At 41.9% G+C, this 17,590-nt stretch overlaps 1 protein-coding gene and 1 pseudogene across 1 annotated transcript in view; both read right to left on the bottom strand.

Annotated features, from left to right (window-relative positions):
* Positions 1-11,336, bottom strand: part of LOC111978781 (trinucleotide repeat-containing gene 6B protein-like) — a 51,497-nt gene extending 40,161 nt beyond the window's left edge. Inside the window, 3 exon segments of the mRNA XM_070448644.1 lie at positions 3,671-3,692; positions 6,019-6,106; positions 11,012-11,336. Coding sequence (XP_070304745.1) covers positions 3,671-3,692; positions 6,019-6,075 — 79 coding nt within the window. The 5' untranslated portion in view covers positions 6,076-6,106; positions 11,012-11,336.
* The window catches only part of LOC111977979 (guanylyl cyclase C-like), a 41,646-nt pseudogene continuing 30,134 nt past the window's right edge, over positions 6,079-17,590 (bottom strand).

Genomic DNA, 17,590 nt, shown 5'->3' with positions numbered 1-17,590 from the left:
TTGAACCGGGTATGGTAGTAGGTGTCAGGAGCAACGGGTTGTGTCAAGAACAGCAACACTGCTGGGTTTTTCATGCACAACAATGTGTGCATCAAGAATGGTCCACTACCCAAAAGGACATCCAGCCAACTTGAGGAAAGCATTGGAGTCAACATGGGCCAGCATCCCTGTGAAACGCTTGACACCTTGTGGAGTTCATGCCCAGACGAATTGAGGCTGTTCAGAGGGCAAAAGAGGGTGCAACTAAATATTAGGAAGGGGTTCTTAATGTTTTGTACACAGTGTACAGCATTGCATGTAGCCATCATCTTCATTTGAAATAAGGGCAGCAGGTAGCCTAGTGGTTAGACTGTTGGGACAGTAATGAAAAGGTTGATTGTTCGAATCAGCGAGGTGAAAAAAACCTGACCTTGAACAAGGCAGTTAACCACCACCAACAAAGGCAGCCCCCCACACCTCTGAGGGGTTGAGTTAAATTCAGAAGACATATTTTTGTTGAATGCAACTAAACAACGGGCCAGACCGGGGTTTAAATAATGTGGCCGAATATASAGTGCCGTGAAAWAGTATTTCCGCCTTTCTAATTTTCTCTAGTTTGGATATTTTTGATTGTGAATGTTAGATCTTCAACCAAAACCTAATATTAGATAAAGGGAACTGGAGTCAACAAATATCAAAAAAATATTTTTGATTTATTTAACAAAGTTCCGCAACACCCAATTCCCCTGTGTGAAAAAGTAATTGCTAACCATTAATTGGTTGTGCCACCTTTAGCTGAAATGACTGCAACAAAATGCTTTGTGTATTTGTTGATCAGTCTCTCACATCGCTGTGGAGGAATTTTGGCCTACTCTTTCATGCAGAACTGCTTTAACTCAGCGACATTTGAGGGTTTTCAAGCAGATAGCATTGTTGATTTCACCAGTCACATTATGAAACTTACTGGTAGTCCCCAGTCACATGCTGTTTGTTTACAAGCACACAACGACGGGAGACCGGAGCCTTGATTCACTTCACTGTTGTGCAGCACACACTAGGTTATCTAGTTACAGAGAATCCCCTCCTGGATCAAGAATCTTGCTGTCTAATATTTGTTTTGGGTGTGCAGCAAACTGTGAGTAGCATTTTTTTTGTTACATGAATAACTTTATGCGATGGGATGTCTGTCCTGCAAATGGTTTGTCAGAGACCGTTTAAAATGTTTGCAATGTGCTCGTTAGCATTTAGCTAATATTCTCTATAGGATTTTACAAGTACTTGTTAGCATTACTAAACTTCAAAAAACAGCAAGAGGTCATTGTGTTCAGTGCCAGTATTACCAAATATCTCAGGATGGCACAAGGTTGGTATGAAGGTATGACCATCTGGATACCACCCAAGCCTAACTTGAAACTACTTTCTACTTATTTCCCCTAGGGCCATACAGACCTGGGTTCAAATGCATGGAGTATTTCAACATTTGTATTTGAAAAAAACACTTGTCTGTGCAGTTGAGAATTTTTCAAATACAGTACCAGTCAAAAGTATGGACACACCTACTCATTCAAGGATTTTTACTAATTTCTACATTGTAGAATAATAGTGAAGACATCAAAACAATGAAATAACACATGAAATGTAGCATCTACAAAAGGTGTTAAATCAAAAAATATTTTTGAATTTAGATTCTTCAAAGTAGCCACCCTTTGCACTCTTGGCATTCTCTCAACCAGCTTCACCTGGATTTCCTTTCCAACTGTCTTGAAGGAGTTCCCAGATATGCTGAGCACTTGTTGGCTGCTTTTCCTTCAGTCTGGGGTCCAACTCATCCCAAACCATCTCAATTGGGTTGAGGTCAGGTGATTGTGGAGGCCAGGGCATCTGATGCAGCACTCCATCACGCTCTTCTTGGTCAAAGAGCCCTTACACAGCCTGGAGGTGTGTTTTGGGTCATTGTCCTGTTGAAAAACAAATGATAGTCCCACTAAGCTCAAACCAGATGGGATGGTGTAACGCTGTAGAATGCTGTGGTCGCCATGCTGGTTAAGTGTGCCTTGAATTCTAAATAAAACACAGACAGTGTCACGAGCAAAGCACCCCCACACCATCACACCTTCTCCATGCTTCACGGTGAGAACCACACATGCAGAGATCATCCGTTCACCTACTCCGCGTCTCACAAAGACGCAGAGTAGGCGGTTGAAACCAAAAATCTTTAATTTGGACTCACCAGACCAAAGGACAGTTTTCCACCAGTCTAATGTCCATTGCTCGTGTTTCTTGGCCCAAGCAAGTCTCTTCTTATTGATGTCCTTTAGAAGTGGTTTCTTTGCAGCAATTCGACCATGAAGGCCTGATTCACACAGTCTCCTCTGAACAGTTAATGTTGAGATGTGTCTGTTACTTGAACTCTGTGAAGCATTTATTTAGGCTGCAATCGGAGGTGCAGTTAACTCTAATGAACGTATCCTCTGCAGCAGAGGTAACTCTGGGTCTTCCTTTCCTGTGGCAGTCCACATGAGTTTCATCATAGCACCTAGCCAGTTTCATCATAGCACCTGGTTTTTGCAACTGCACTTGAAGAAACATTCAAAGTTCTTGACATTTTCCGGATTGACTGACCTTCATGTCTTAAAGTAATGATGGACTGTCATTTCTCTTTGCTTATTTGAGCTGTTCTTGCCATAATATGGACTTGGTCCTTTACCAAATAGGGCTATCTTCTGTATACCATCCCTACCTTGTCACAACACAACTGATTGGCTCAAGCGCATTAAGGAGGAAAGAAATTCCACAAATTAACTTTTAACAAGGCACACCTGTCAATTGAAATGCATTCCAGGTGACTACCTCATGAAGCTGGTTGAGAGAATGCCAAGAGTGTGCAAAATTGTCATCAAAGCAACGGGTGGCTACTTTAAAGAATCTCAAATATATTTTGATTTGTTTAACACTTTTTTGGTTACTACATGATTCCATGTGTTATTTCATAGTTTTGATGTCTTCAATACTATTTTGCAATGTAYAAAATAGTAAAAATAAAGAAATACCCTGGAAAGAGTAGGTGTCCAAACTTTTGACTGGTACATGCCAATACTTTCCAAATGTATTCCAATATTCAACTACTTGTGAGAATGACGGAAGAGGGAAAGAAACTGTTGTTTATCTGCTGGATAGTGTGTCACTGCAGTGACAAAGTACAAAACCAACAGCATAAACAAACAGTCTAGGACACCCAGAACTAAAATCTTTCATAACTGTGTCAGATGCTTGATGAAGTTCTGGGGAGAGACGAATGTTAGAAAATGTACTTTAGAGACTAGCAAGGTCTCCACCCCTCTAAACGGAAACTCAGCCAGTTTCGGGCCAATCTACCCTCCCCTTACAAAATTCGAAAGAAGCGAGCACCTGCGAAATCGTGATTCGTCCAAACAACAAGTAATGAAAAATCTGCATACTGGAACAAATTTCCTCATTAGTAGTCTTAACCCAAAGTTTGTCGACAGATGTTACCATTTATGTTACGTGCATCTGTCTACGAGAACTTATAAACAAACTGAAGGAATAAGACTCAAACACAAAAATTGCTAGCGTTGATAATGACAAGACCGGCATAAGCTGACAAACAGGTGGGACCTTGTGAACATAGCAACCAGGTGAATCTAGCAGAGGATACAAAGATACTGCTCACCTTTGTTTTTTTGCTCTGCACCCTGAAACAAGACAAATGTACATCAGTTGCCAAATATGGAAATATTACAAGAAAACGTCAAGAAACCATGAATGTGCATATTCTTACTCATTCATTAATCACAAACAGCACTGTTTGAACAGCACAGGGGTAGGCACGGTTATTTGAGTACTCAAATATCCAAACGGACGTTAGTATTAGATTACTTGGGAGAGTATAATTTATTTTAAAGGCTTTGCCTAAAATTCAATAAAATTATATATGACATTGCTACAGAGCCTATAAGGATAGAGCGTTACATTAAAAATGTTATGAGTGTGCCCTATAAAAATAAAAATCACCAGTAGCCTTCACACGTGTAGCTTGTTGTTACTGTCGGTCAATCAAAACGGCGCTACAGTCAGAGGCTTCATGTGCAGCAAGTAAAGAGGGAGATTTCTAATCAATGCAAAACAGAATTACATTTACGGAATTAAGTTGGCTAAATGAGAAAGAGTTGACTACACTGATCAACCAACAGGTAGGTTGTCATATGAATGGAGTTATTGTAGACATTGGACGGGGAGTGCAGCAAAAGAGCCTCAAATAGCCTTGCTACTGTAGCTTGCTAGCTGGCTAATGTAGCTAGCTAGCTTCTTTACAACGATTTGATGAAGTCAAGAAAGGCACTACCAGATGGTACGATAGATAACCTATGGCAGCAACAAGTTGGTCTAACTATCGCGAGTCGATTTGGCTGCCCCCCCCCCCCTCCGTGCAGCCCAGCGGCCCACTCGAGTCACATAAGCAGGTCTCCATTCAAGTAAAAAATATACAAAAAACGATTTTTTTTTTTAAATCTCTTTAAAACACATGGATTTCCAAAGTACAGATATCTGAAAAAATTATGATATTAATCAAACTTAATTTTAAATGCCCATCCCTACACAGGTGGGCGATGAAAACCAGTAAAATGTGTGTGGCAGTGGCATTGACTCGTTAAAAGAGTACTGTGGTCTAGACAGAGCGCCAGGCATAACAAGACTAATTGACGATCTAGTCATTAAATGTAATTCACTTCACTAGGGTAGGGGGCAGCATTCGGAATTTTGGATGAAATGCATGCCCAAATTAAACTGCCTGCTTCTCGGGCCCAGAAGATATGATATGCATATAACTGGTAGATTTGGATAGAAAACACTCTAAAGTTTCCAAAACTGTTAAAATAGTGTCTGTGAGTATAACAGAACTGATTTGGCAGGTGAAAACCTGAGAAAAATGCCATCAGGAAGTAGTTTTTGTTTTGTAGTTTTCTATTCAATGCCATTACAGTATCCATTGACTTAGGACTCAAATTGCAGTTTCTATGCCTTCCACTAGATGTCAACAGTCTTTAGAAATTGTTTCAGGCTTGTATTCTGAAAAATTAAGAAGTAAGAGCAGTCTGAARGAGTGGACCCTAAAGTGTCACAGAGCTTTTTCATGCGCGCGACCGAGAGCGTGCGTTTCTTGTTTACCTTTTAAATAGACAACGTTACTGTCTGGTTTAAATTTTATCGATTATTTAGGCTAAAAACAACCTGAGGTTTGAATATAAACATTGCGTGACATGTTTNTTAGGCTAAAAACAACCTGAGGTTTGAATATAAACATTGTGTGACATGTTTCTATGAACTTTACAGATACAATTTTGATTTTTTTGTCTTCCTGTTTTGATTGCGTTTGAGCCTGTGGATTACTGAAGAAAACGCAAACAAAAACGGGGAGGTTTTTGGATATAAYGAGACTTTATCGAACAAAAGGAACATTTATTGAGTAAATGAATGTCTGCTGAGTGCAACCATATGAAGATCAAAGGTAAGGGATTAATTMTATCTCTATTTCTGACATGTGTAACTGTTCTACTTGGCTAGCAACTGTTTGTAATGATTTGTCTAGCTGGCTATGTTCTCAAATAATCGTACGGTATGCTTTCGCCGTAAAGCATTTTTTAAATCTGACACCGTGGTTGGATTCATAAGTTAATRTTTAAACCTATGTAAAATATGTTTTGTTTTCTGACTTGTTTTTTTATTTTTATAATGAGTATTTCTGTATTTGAATTTGGCACCCAGCAGTTTCACTGGCTGTTGAAGAGGTGGGACGCTACCGTCTCACGTGCACAAGAGAGATTAAATTAAATACAACTTTGAAATACTGAATGTGCCCCAGCTGGCCAGGCCATCACAACTAGGTGAGACTTGTGTGCAAACTTCAGTTCTAAGAAAAATGGCAAGACTGCAACAATTTAAACTTGCCATTTTTGTTCTCGACCTTTATTTAAGCATCATTCAGTGTAAAGTTGGATGTTGGCATGGAAACATCTTTACCTTCTGAGAGGCTTCCCTTTTCCTTTTGTCTTCTTTCTTCCTTTTTTTGTCTTCCATGAACTACTGTTCCCTTTCCTGATACTCCTTTCTGGGGGGAGAGAAGAAAAACACATTGCTAACCACAAACCCGTGCAACAGTCCTTAGAACAATCAGTGTTCCTTGTGCCGCCACAATTGCTAAATGATTCATGACCTAGGTCTCAGATGATTACTGGACACGTGCTGTACTGTTCATACAGTAATTATCCACATAATTAACATGCAGGAAATTCCAGGCTTATCCTCCCCTCAAAGCCTTGTTAGCCAATGTAATAAGGAAGGAGTTTTCAGGTCTTGTCATAAGCTTCAAAGGATAAGGCCCAGTCCTGTTGAAAAGGCAGGGTCACAGTTGCTCTTATTTTTTTAAATAAAATGTGCATCTTTATTTATTTATTTTTACTCCAGATACAAACTTCTACATACGAACAACTTACAGACAAACAATGACTACATCTCCTCTGCCCAGACCAGCATGCTCACACCCCAATCCCTAGTGCTTGCATGCTCACAGCCCTACCCCAGACCAGCATGTTCACACCCCCAGTGCCTGAATGCTCACACCCCTACCCCAGACCAGCATGTTCACACCCCCAGTGCCTGCATGCTCACACCCCTACCCCAGACCAGCATGTTCACACCCCCAGTGCCTGCATGCTCACATCCCTACACCAGCCCAGACCAGCATGTTCACATCCCTAATGCCTGCATGCTCACACCCCTACCCCAGCCCAGACCAGCATGTTCACACCCCCATCCCTAGTGCCTGCATGCTCCCCCAACCTCAGCCATCCCTAGTGCCTGCTCACACCCCTACCCCAGCCCAACCCAGACCAGCATGTTAAACAGCCCATCCCTAGTGCCTGCATGCCACACCCCCTACCCAGACCAGCATGTTTCACACCCCATCCCTAGTGCCCACACCCCTACCTCAGACTAGAGGTCGACCGATTAATCGGAATGGCCGATTAATTAGGGCCGATTTCAAAGTTTATAACAATCGGAAATCGTATTTTTGGGCGCCGATTTGCCGTTTAAAAAAATATATATATAATTTTTTTTATACCTTTTATTTAACTAGGCAAGTCAGTTAAGACACTTCTTATTTTCAATGACGGCCTAGGAACGGTGGTTTAACTGCTTGTTCAGGGGCAAACGACAGATTTTCACCTTGTCAGCTCAGGGGATCCAATTTGCAACCTTACAGTTAATAGTCCAACGCAATAACGACCTGCACTCCACAAGGAGACTGACTGCCTGTTACGCGAATGCAGTAAGCCAAGGTAAGTTGCTAGCTAGCATTAAAAACTTCTTATAAAAAACAATCAATCATAACCACTAGTTAACTACACATGGTTGATGATTTACTAGATATTATCTAGCGTGTCCTGCCGTTGCATATAATCTGACTGAGCATACAAGTATCTAAGTATCTGACTGAGCGGTGGGTAGGCAGAAGCAGGCGCGTAAACATTCATTCAAACAGCACTTTCGGCGTTTTGCAAGCAGCTCTTCGTTGTGCGTCAAGCATTGCGGTTGTTTATGACTTCAAGCCTATCAACTCCCGAGATGAGGCTGGTGTAACCGAAGTGAAATGGCTTTGCTAGTTAGCGCACGCTAATAGCGTTTCAAACATCACTCGCTCTGAGCCTTCTAGTAGTTATTCCCTTTGCTCTGCATGGGTAACACTGCTTCGATGGTGGCTGTTGTCGTTGTGTTGCTGGTTCGAGCCCAGGGAGGGCGAGGAGAGGAACGGAAGCTATACTGTTACACTGGCAACTAAAGTGCTATAAGAACATCAATAGTCAAAGGTTAATGAAATACAATGGTATAGAGGGAAATAGCCATAAATAATAACAACCTAAAACTTCTTACCTGGGAAATATTGAAGACTCATGTTAAAAGGAACCACCAGCTTTCATATGTTCTCATGTTCTGAGCAAGGAACTGAAACGTTAGCTTTCTTACATAGCACATATTGCACTTTTACTTTCTTCTCCAAAACTTTGTTTTTGCATTATTTAAACCAAATTGAACATGTTTCATTATTTACTTGAGGCTAATTGATTTTATTTGATTTATTATATAAGTTAAAATAAGTGTTTTCGTTCAGTATTGTTGTAATTGTCATTATTACAAATAAACAAATAAAAATCGTCCGATTAATCGGTATCGGCTTTTTTTGGTCCTCCAATAATCGTTATCGGCGTTGAAAAATCATAAATCGACCCGACCTCTACCAGACCAGCATGTTCACACCCCATCCCTAGTGCCCACACCGCCTACCACAGACCAGCATGTTCCACGCCATCCGAGTGCCTGCATGCTCACAACTTACCCCAACCAAGCATGCTCACATCCCCACCCCATCCCTAGTGCCTGGCATTACTCAAACCTTACCCCAGACCAGTATGCTCACACCTACCCATCCCTAGAGCCTGCATGCTCACAACCTTACCCCAGACCAGCATGCTCACACCTACCCAGCATGTTCACACCCCATCCTTGTGCCTGCATGTTCACACCCCATCCTGAGTGCCCACACCCTACCCAGACCGCATGTTCACACCCCCAGACCTAGTGCCTGCATGTTCACACCCCCATCCCTAGTGCCTGCATGCTCACACCCCTAGCCCAGCCCAGCATGTTCACAACCTTACCCCAGACCAGCATGCTCACACCCCCGTCCATAGTGCCTGCATGCTCACACCCATACCCCAGCCATAGTGCCTGCATGCTCACACCCATACCAGCATGTTCACACCCTTATCCCTAGTGCCTGCATGCTCACACCCCCATCCCTAGTGCCTGCATGCCCACACCCTCACCCCAGCATTCTCACACCCCTACCCCATCCCTAGTGCCTGCATGCCCACACTATTGACCCCATCCCTAGTGCCTGCTCACACCCCTACCCCAGGCCAGCATGTTAACAGCCCCATCCCTAGTACCTGCATGCTCACACCCCTACCCCAGCATGTTAACACCCCCATTCCAAGTGCCTGCATTATTGTTGGCCACTTGGCCTTAAAAAGTACCAATGTGTTTCTCAGTTGCCCATGCTATTTCAACAATAAATAATTTAGATTTGTTTGTGTTAAAGAGAATCATCCAGCCCATTGGGTATCTCACTACACCCCATATACCATGTCTTGAAATATGCAGAGAGAAATGTTCTTGCTACACCCATAACTTTGGACTTAGCATTCCCAGAAAACATGGATTATTGAGTCATTATTAGTTTTATACTAAGTTAGTTTTATACTACATGCCGTTGAGCTGTAGAATGTGAATTATTTCTCTTGCATAATACATTTTATACATTTGTTTATTCTGTATTAAGCATACATTTTCATTAACTATAATTTCGTTAGTTATGCTCCAACTTTCCCCTCCATCTTGTGCCAACATCAGTTCTTTAAGTCTTGGTTCCAATCGTTTATATTTTTTTCAACGAGATTGTCGGTTAGATATGCTCTCTGCAAGGTTTTGTATTTCTTCTTAATCATATGAACATCCTTTAGCGACTCAAATAGGATTACCTCAAGGTTGCTCTGATGTTCAAAAAAAATTCTAAAGCCATGTCTTAATGTTTGCTAGCCTATACCACGTTTCCCAAACCCAGTCTTGGGGCCCCCCTTGGGTGCACCTTTTAGGTTTTGCCCTAGCACTACATAGCTGATCTAAACAATCAAAGCTTGATGATGAGCTGGTTATTTGAATCAGCTGTGTAGTGCTAGGGCAAAAAAAAAAAAATGCTCCCAGGGGTGGACCCAGGAAACCCTGGCCTATACAATGCTGTCATCAGGGCTATGGTAAGGGATCTGAAGTCTGGCTGCATTGACACACCTATTAGAATTCAGGTACTGTTTCTGAAAGGCCAGACATGCTAAATAAGGTTGTTATGTAGCTAAAGGAATCCATAACCATGCATTACAACCAAAAACCGTGTTTGCACATCACAAATAGACATGACACCACACTATTGATAAGAGTTAAGTGGACATAATGGACAATGCTTTGCAAATTACCTGTAACGGAAAACGAAACTAATAATGATGAGAGTGTGCAGCTGTTTGTGGCCCTTCTTTCTCAGTGACATAGCTAAAGCCACGGGCCACAGTGGTCATGATTTCGGAGGCTCTGGTCAGAGGAAGGCTTATGTAACTAGTTAGCTGCAACAGCTATCCTTCAAGCATGTACATATGTCAACCTTTCGTGCATGGGAATAAACGACATAGCTAGCTAACTATACAAGTATGAAGGTGCAACAATATAGCTAGCTAACTTATCGAAAATCGCAGCTTGCTAATGCTAAGCCCTGGTGTTGGCCATTCAGCAACCGTGGCTAGCAACAAAAATTCTGCATGTCGATGGTTGTTGGCTATCGTTATGAAGGTATGGCGGGCTAAAGAATTGACACGACACGGAAAACGGGCTCAGATCAAGAAACCGAGTAGCTAGTTAACGTTAGCTTAACTTGCTAATGGAAATGAACCAATACTCATATTTTAGTGCACGCGGGGTCTTGCACCGATCAAGCAAAGTAAATGAAATAAGACGTAGCTATTTAGCTAGCTATATCGACCAGCTAGTTAGACATATTGTAACGGCTAACTGCTAAGCTGAGCTAACTACCAAGACAACACCACCGTCTATATTTTTGAAAATGCAAGTATACCAGCATAATTTACTGCAAGATTACGACCCAGACTCCTGAGTTATCTAACTAGCTACATTACTTCATTCGTGAGCGGAATCGAAGCAATCTATCCAAAGGCAAGAGAACTTCTCTAGATGCTCACTCGCGCAACGACATCCATTCGGTTGCATAGCAAACTAGCTAACGTTGGTCATATTTTAGCACCTTTGTCGACAGAAAATGTCTGCGTTACAACTATGGAATATGCATGCAGCTAACAAACAACTTTAGACATATTAACTAAATGATACTCACCTCAGGAATCACATATGAAATATAGCTGGCGTGTTAGCTAGCTAAAGAAGCAAATATTATTTCCCCTTTCATCTGCTGTGGCTAAAGTGCTTCAGTGCGAAATCCTAGTTGAGGAAACATGAAAAACAACCTAAACGAATAATGAAGTATGTGGCTAACAAAGACAAATACTCGTTGGTGCTCTTGATTTGTAAATACTATGATAACGTAAACCTAGCTAATGTGCAGAATAATTCGTTTTTAAAGCTCTGGAAAGTCAGTTGGTTGACGGTCGGCCATTTTGCTGCTCTGTATGAATCGAATGTCTCGCCCACAAGAGTTCTAGCACATATAGAAAATGAGCCAGATATTTCACCGGATGTACAAATGTGAAGCATCCGGTTAGCGTTTCCAATCACTACCAAATTTGATGATGAGAGGAAGCCCAGTGGCCGGCAGTGGGAGAAGATGGAGCGAAATGGATTTGGGCCGACATTCTGTACATTTCCTCATCGATTAAACATTTTATCTCCATACAGTATTCTGTTTCCAAAACTACAATCCGTTACGAACAGATTGGACTAAGTTTATTAGATTTTACCCTTTGCCAAAGTTTTTAAAAATTGCGTTCTTTAGAAGGAGTGCAAAGGCGAATTGAGTCATTGCACACGCTGAGTAGAAGTTCCCTAACTCAAATATGCAAATATATGTTAGAACGCGCATCTCGCTAGCTCGTGCTTGGCTCTGTCCACCTCCTTGCTTGTTCTGCCCACTATGATTAACTTGCTCCCATTGGAAACGACAGGCTCTCGTCTATCTTGGGTTAGTTATAAAAATCTTTGCTTCTATGGTCTCGGCAGCAGCAAGCTCTCTCTCTCTCTCTCTGACGGGAGTATACGGGCTTGTGGTGAGGCCGATTTTTGTCCTTCATTTAAACAACGGTGGAGTTAGTTTCTTTCATATAGCATCATTACCATTAGACAAGAATACCCTACAGTCAAATAAAAAAACCTTACAGTCAAATAAAATACCTATTTTAATAATGTTCATATGGGTTGAAGTATGGACAGTGGACATTAACTGGCAACAACTCACATGTGCTGCTGAGGGCTGTTTCGTAATGACGTCATATTTAAACATTTCGGCCATAAAAATGCAACAAAAGTTTTAAGATCATGGATTTGGTATTCTAAACGTCTAACTGGGCATTTCCTTGTAAAACGCCCCATTAGGACCAACATGTGAAGTTCATAGGAGCATAATAATAAATGAAAGCTAACAGTCTATATTTCTGGGGAAAGTAAAGGCTTTGATTTCTGGTAAAACATACGGAAAAGGGGTCATCGAAAACATCCACCAGAAAAAGTCTTAAAAGGTATTAGAAATAGATCATCAAAACACATTAATGTTGAAGTAAAGACCCCTGCCAACTGATATCAACATATATTTAGTTTTGGATAAATTATTTACCTTCTGTAAGTTCTGTAAGAAACATTCCCTTGGGCCTTGTAATTCTGCCCCAATATCTTTAAGATATTTTCTAATCTCTCCCTCATGAGGAGGGAGGAAAATGAAAGTTCACAGAAGTAACAAGTAAAGGTAGACCTACCAATTAGTTATAGTGCTTTTACTGATATCAAGTTTGTTTATGAATTATTAAGTGATTGTCAAATCGGTAACGGAATTACCGCAATTACATTTTCTACAATGGGAAATCATAGTAGTCACAAACAACAATCGGGTCACCTGCTACTGTCCTCCCTTCCACTGGCATYCTGTTGTGTTCAGCTCATAACTGTTTTCTTAATTTTTCTGTCATCTGGTGGTCAACGCAAGACTGTGAAAACAGTCTAGACAACCCCTCACTCTCCCCCTCTCTCTGTTGCTCTTTCTCTTCTCTCTGTCCAGTTAAGGCTCTCCCGAGCTTTGCTTATACCTACCATGACACCTACCACCTACGCTCTTTCCATTTACTGTAACAAGCATCCTCACCCACTGAGCACACACCGACACCGGACGTCCATGGACATCGAAAAGTAGTTGACATTTAGTCATTTCACCCTGGCCTTGATTTCAATGTCCACAGAGGTAGTTTTTTGGTCCGGACCAGCCTTAATTTCAACCTCCACAGACATGGATTTATGGTCCGGTCCTGACCGGCCTTGATTTGGCCCAAACATAGACGTCCATTAGGGGTTCAGATTTGGTCTGAATATTTCAGTTTGGACAGTACGGCACAGTACAGTACAGTACAGTAGAGCACAGAAGAGTACAGTAAGGTAAAGAAAAGTAGAGTATAATAGTTCAGTTCAATAGAGTTCAGTACAGTACAGTAGAGTTCAGTACAGTACAGTAGAGTTCAATACAGTAAAGTACAGTACAGTAAGAGTTCAATACATAAAGTACCAGTAGAGTTCAGTACAGTTACAGTAGAGTTCAATACAGTAAAGTACAGTACAGTAGAGTTCAGTACAGTCAGTAGAGTTCCAATACAGTACAGTAGAGTTCAATACAGTAGAGTACAGTACAGTAAGAGTTCAGTACTTTAGTACAGTAGAGTTTCAGTACAGTACAGTAGAGTTTCAGTAAAAGTACAGTACGGTAGAGTTCAGTAAAGTAAGTAGAGTTCGTACAGTACAGTAGAGTTCAATACAGTACGTAGAGAGTTCAATACAGTAAGTACAGTACAGTAGAGTTTCAGTAACAGTACAGTAGAGTTCAATACAGTACAGTAGAGTTCAATGTACAGTACAGTACAGTAGTAGTTCAATACAGTAAAGTACAGTACAGTAAGTACAGTACAGTAGAGATTACAGTACAGTACAGTAGAGTTAGTACAGTACAGTAGAGTTAATACAGTAAAGTACAGTAGAGTTCAGTAAGTACAGTAGAGTTCATACAGTACAGTAGAGTTCAATACAGTAAAGTAACAGTACAGTACACGTTGAGTTCAGGACAGTCGAGTTCAGTAGAGTAAAGTACAGTAAGTACAGTAGAGCCTCAGTAGAGTACAGTACAGTAAGTCAAGTAGAGTTCAGTACATTACAGTAGAGTTCATTTCAGTATAGTACCATAGAGTTCAGTCAGTACAAAATAGTTCAGTTAATTGCAGTACAGTAGAGTTCACGTACAATAATAGTAGAGTTCATTACAGCACAGTGCAGTAGAGTTTCAGTACATTAAAGTAGAGTTCAGTTCAGTACAAAAAGTCCAGTTAATTGCAGTACAGTAGCGTTCAGTACAGTATAGTAGAGTTCATTACAGCACAGTGCAGTAGAGTTCAGTACATTAACAGTAGAGTTCAGTTCAGTACAAAATAGTTCAGTTAATTGCACTACAGTGTGTTCAGTACAGTATAGTAGAGTTCATTACAGCACAGTGCAGTAGAGTTAGTAGAGCTTAGTTCATTTCAGTAGAATTCATTACAGCAGGTACAGTGGAGTTTAGTACTGTACAGTAGAGTTCGGCAGTAAGTAGAGTACAGTAGAGCACAGTACAGTAGGTTCAGTACAGTACAGTAGAGTTCAGTACAGTATAGTAGAGTTCATTACAGCACAGTACAGTAAGAGACTAGTTCATTCAAACTAGTCATTCAAACTGAGACTGCGCTTCTCTGTGTCACGCAGGCGCTCCGCACTGCTAAAGCTAACTCTCTCTCCTCTGCTCTCATCCTTCTAGACCTATCGGCTGCCTTTGATATGTGAACCATAAGATCCTCCTCTCCACCCTCCTCGAGTTGGGCATCTCCGGCGCGGCCCACGCTTGGATTGCGTCCTACCTGACAGGTCGCTCCTACCAGGTGGCGTGGCGAGAATCTGTCTCCGCACCACGTGCTCTCACCACTGGTGTCCCCCAGTGCTTCTGTTCTAGGCCCTCTCCTATTCTGCTATACACACAAGTCACTTGGCTCTGTCATATCCTCACATGGTCTCTCCTATCATTGCTATGCAGACGACACACAAATTAATCTTCTCCTTTCCCTTCTGATAACCAGGTGGCGAATCGCATCTCTCTGAATGTTCTGGCAGACATATCAGTGTGGATGACGGATCTACCACCTCAAGCTAAAACTCGGAAAGACGGAGCTGCTCTTCCTCCCGGGGAAGGACTGCCGTTCCATGATCTCGCCATCACGGTTTGACAACTCCATTGTGTCTCTCCAGAGTGCTAAGAACCTTGGCGTGATCCTGGACAACACCCTGTCGTTCTCAACTAACATAAGGCGTGACCCGTTCCTGTAGGTTCATGCTCCTACATACATTCGCAGAGTACGACCCTGCTCACACAGGAAGCGGCGCAGGTCCTAATCCAGGCACTTGTCATTCCCGTCTGGATTACTGCAACTCGCTGTTTGGCTGGCTCCCTGCCTGTGCCATTTAAACCCCTACAACTCATCCAGAACGCCGCAGCCGTCTGGTGTTCCACTTCCCAAGTTCTCTCACGTCCCCCCGCTCCTCCGCTCTCTCACTGGCTTCCAGTTGAAGCTCGCATCCGCTACAAGACCATGGTCCTTGCCTACGGAGCTGTGAGGGGAACGGCACTCCGTACCTTTCAGGCTCTGATCAGGCCCTAACCAAAACAAGGGCACTGCGTTCATCCACCTCTGGCCTGCTCGCCTCCTACCTCTGAGGAAGTACAGTTCCCGCTCAGCCAGTCAAAACTGTTCGCTGCTCTGGCACCCAATGGTGGAAACAAACTCTCTCACGACGCCAGGTCAGCGGAGTCAATCACCACCTTCCGGAGACCCTGAAACCCCACCTCTTTAAGGAATACCTAGGATGGATAAAGTAATCCTTCTAACCCCCCCCCCTTAAAAGAGTTAGATGCACTATTGTAAAGTGGTTGTTCCACTGGATATCATAAGGTGAAGGTGCACCAATTTGTAAGTCGCTCTGTATAAGAGCGCCTCTGCTAAATGACTTAAATGTAATGTAATGTGGAGTTCAGTACAGTACAGTAGAGTACAGGTCAGTAGAGTTCAGTACAGTACAGTATAGTAGACGGTCATTGCAGTACAGTAGAGTTCAGTACAGTACAGTAGAGTGCAGTAGAGTTCAGTACAGCCCAGTAGAGTTCAGTAGAGTATAGTAGATGTTCAATACAGTACAGTAGAGTCCACAGAGTACAGTAGAGTTCAGCACGTACATAGAGTTCAGTCAGCACAGCTACAGTAGAGGACCCTAGAGTTCAGTACATTACAGTAGAGTTCAGTAGAGTTTAGTTCAGTACAGTAGAGTTCAGTAGAATTCACTACAGCAGCGTTTAGTATGTACAGTAGAGTTCAGTTCGGCACAGTACAGTAGTGTTCCGTACAATACAGTGGAGTTCAGTAAAGTACAGTAGAGTTCATAGCAGTACAGTACAGTACAGTAGAGTTCAGTACAGTAGAGTTCAGTAAAGCAACAGTAGAGTAAGTACAGTACAGTAGAGTTCAGTACAGTACAGTAGAGTTCCGTACAGTCGAGTTCAGTACAGTCGAGTACAGTACAGTGGAGTAGAGTACAGAGTAGAGTTCAGTAGAGTCAAGTGCAGTAGAGTTCAGTACAGTACAGTATAGTAGAAGTTCATTACAGCACAGTACAAGTAAAGTTCAGTACATTACAGTAGAGTTTAGATCAGTACAGTAGAGTTCAGTAAGAATCAGTTAGAGCACAGACAGTAGAGTTCAGTACAGTAAGTAGAGTTAGTTAAAGCACAGTACCGTAGAGGACCCTAGAGTTCAGTACAGTACAGTAGAGTTCAGTAGAGTGCAGTAGAGTCAGTACAGCACAGTAGAGTTAGCACAGTACAGTAGAGTTCAGTACAGACAGTACAGTTCAAGTACAGTACAGTAGATTTTCAGTACAGTACACCACAGCACAGTGCAATAGAGTTTCATACAGTACAGTACAGTACAGTACAGTACGGTACATAGAGGTAAAAGTAAATAAAGTAGAGTACAATAGTTCAGTACAGTAGAGTCAGTTAGCAGTAGAGTCCAGCAACAGTCAGTGAGTTGGTACAGTACAGTAAAGTTCAGTACAGTACAGTACAGTATAAGAGTAAGTAAAGTAGGTGTTCAGTAAGCACAGTAGAGTACAGTACAGTACAGTAGAGTTCAGTACAGTCAGTAGAGTTCAGTAAAAGCACAGTACAGTATAGTAGAGTTCAGTACAGTAGAGTTCAGTACAGTTCAGTACGGCAGTAGAGTTCAGTACAGGCACAGTAGAGTTCATACCATAAGACAGACAGTACAGAGAGTTCAGTACAGCACAGTACGCTACACGTGCATAGAAGTTTCAGTAATCGAGTCGAGTAACAGTACAGTACGGTACATAGGAGGCACAGGAGGAGTTAAGTAAAGGGTAAAGTAATAAAAAGGTAAGAGTACAATTAGTTCAGTAAAGAGAGTTCAAGTACAGCACAGTAACAGTAGATTTGGTACAGTAGAGTTCAGTACAGACAGTAGATCAGTGCAGTAACAGTACAGTTACAGTAAAGCACAGTAGAGTACAGGACAGTAGAGTTTCAGTACACTCAGTAGAGTTCAGTAAGCACAGTAGATACAGTACAGGTACAGTAAAGTTCAGTTACAGTTGTAGGCAGTGAGTAGAGTAAGTA

Source organism: Salvelinus sp. IW2-2015, linkage group LG18, assembly GCF_002910315.2.
Source record: "Salvelinus sp. IW2-2015 linkage group LG18, ASM291031v2, whole genome shotgun sequence".
Lineage (NCBI taxonomy): Eukaryota > Metazoa > Chordata > Actinopteri > Salmoniformes > Salmonidae > Salvelinus > Salvelinus sp. IW2-2015.
The sequence above is the reverse complement of the archived record's forward strand: the minus strand, read 5'-3'. Positions and strand labels throughout refer to the sequence as shown.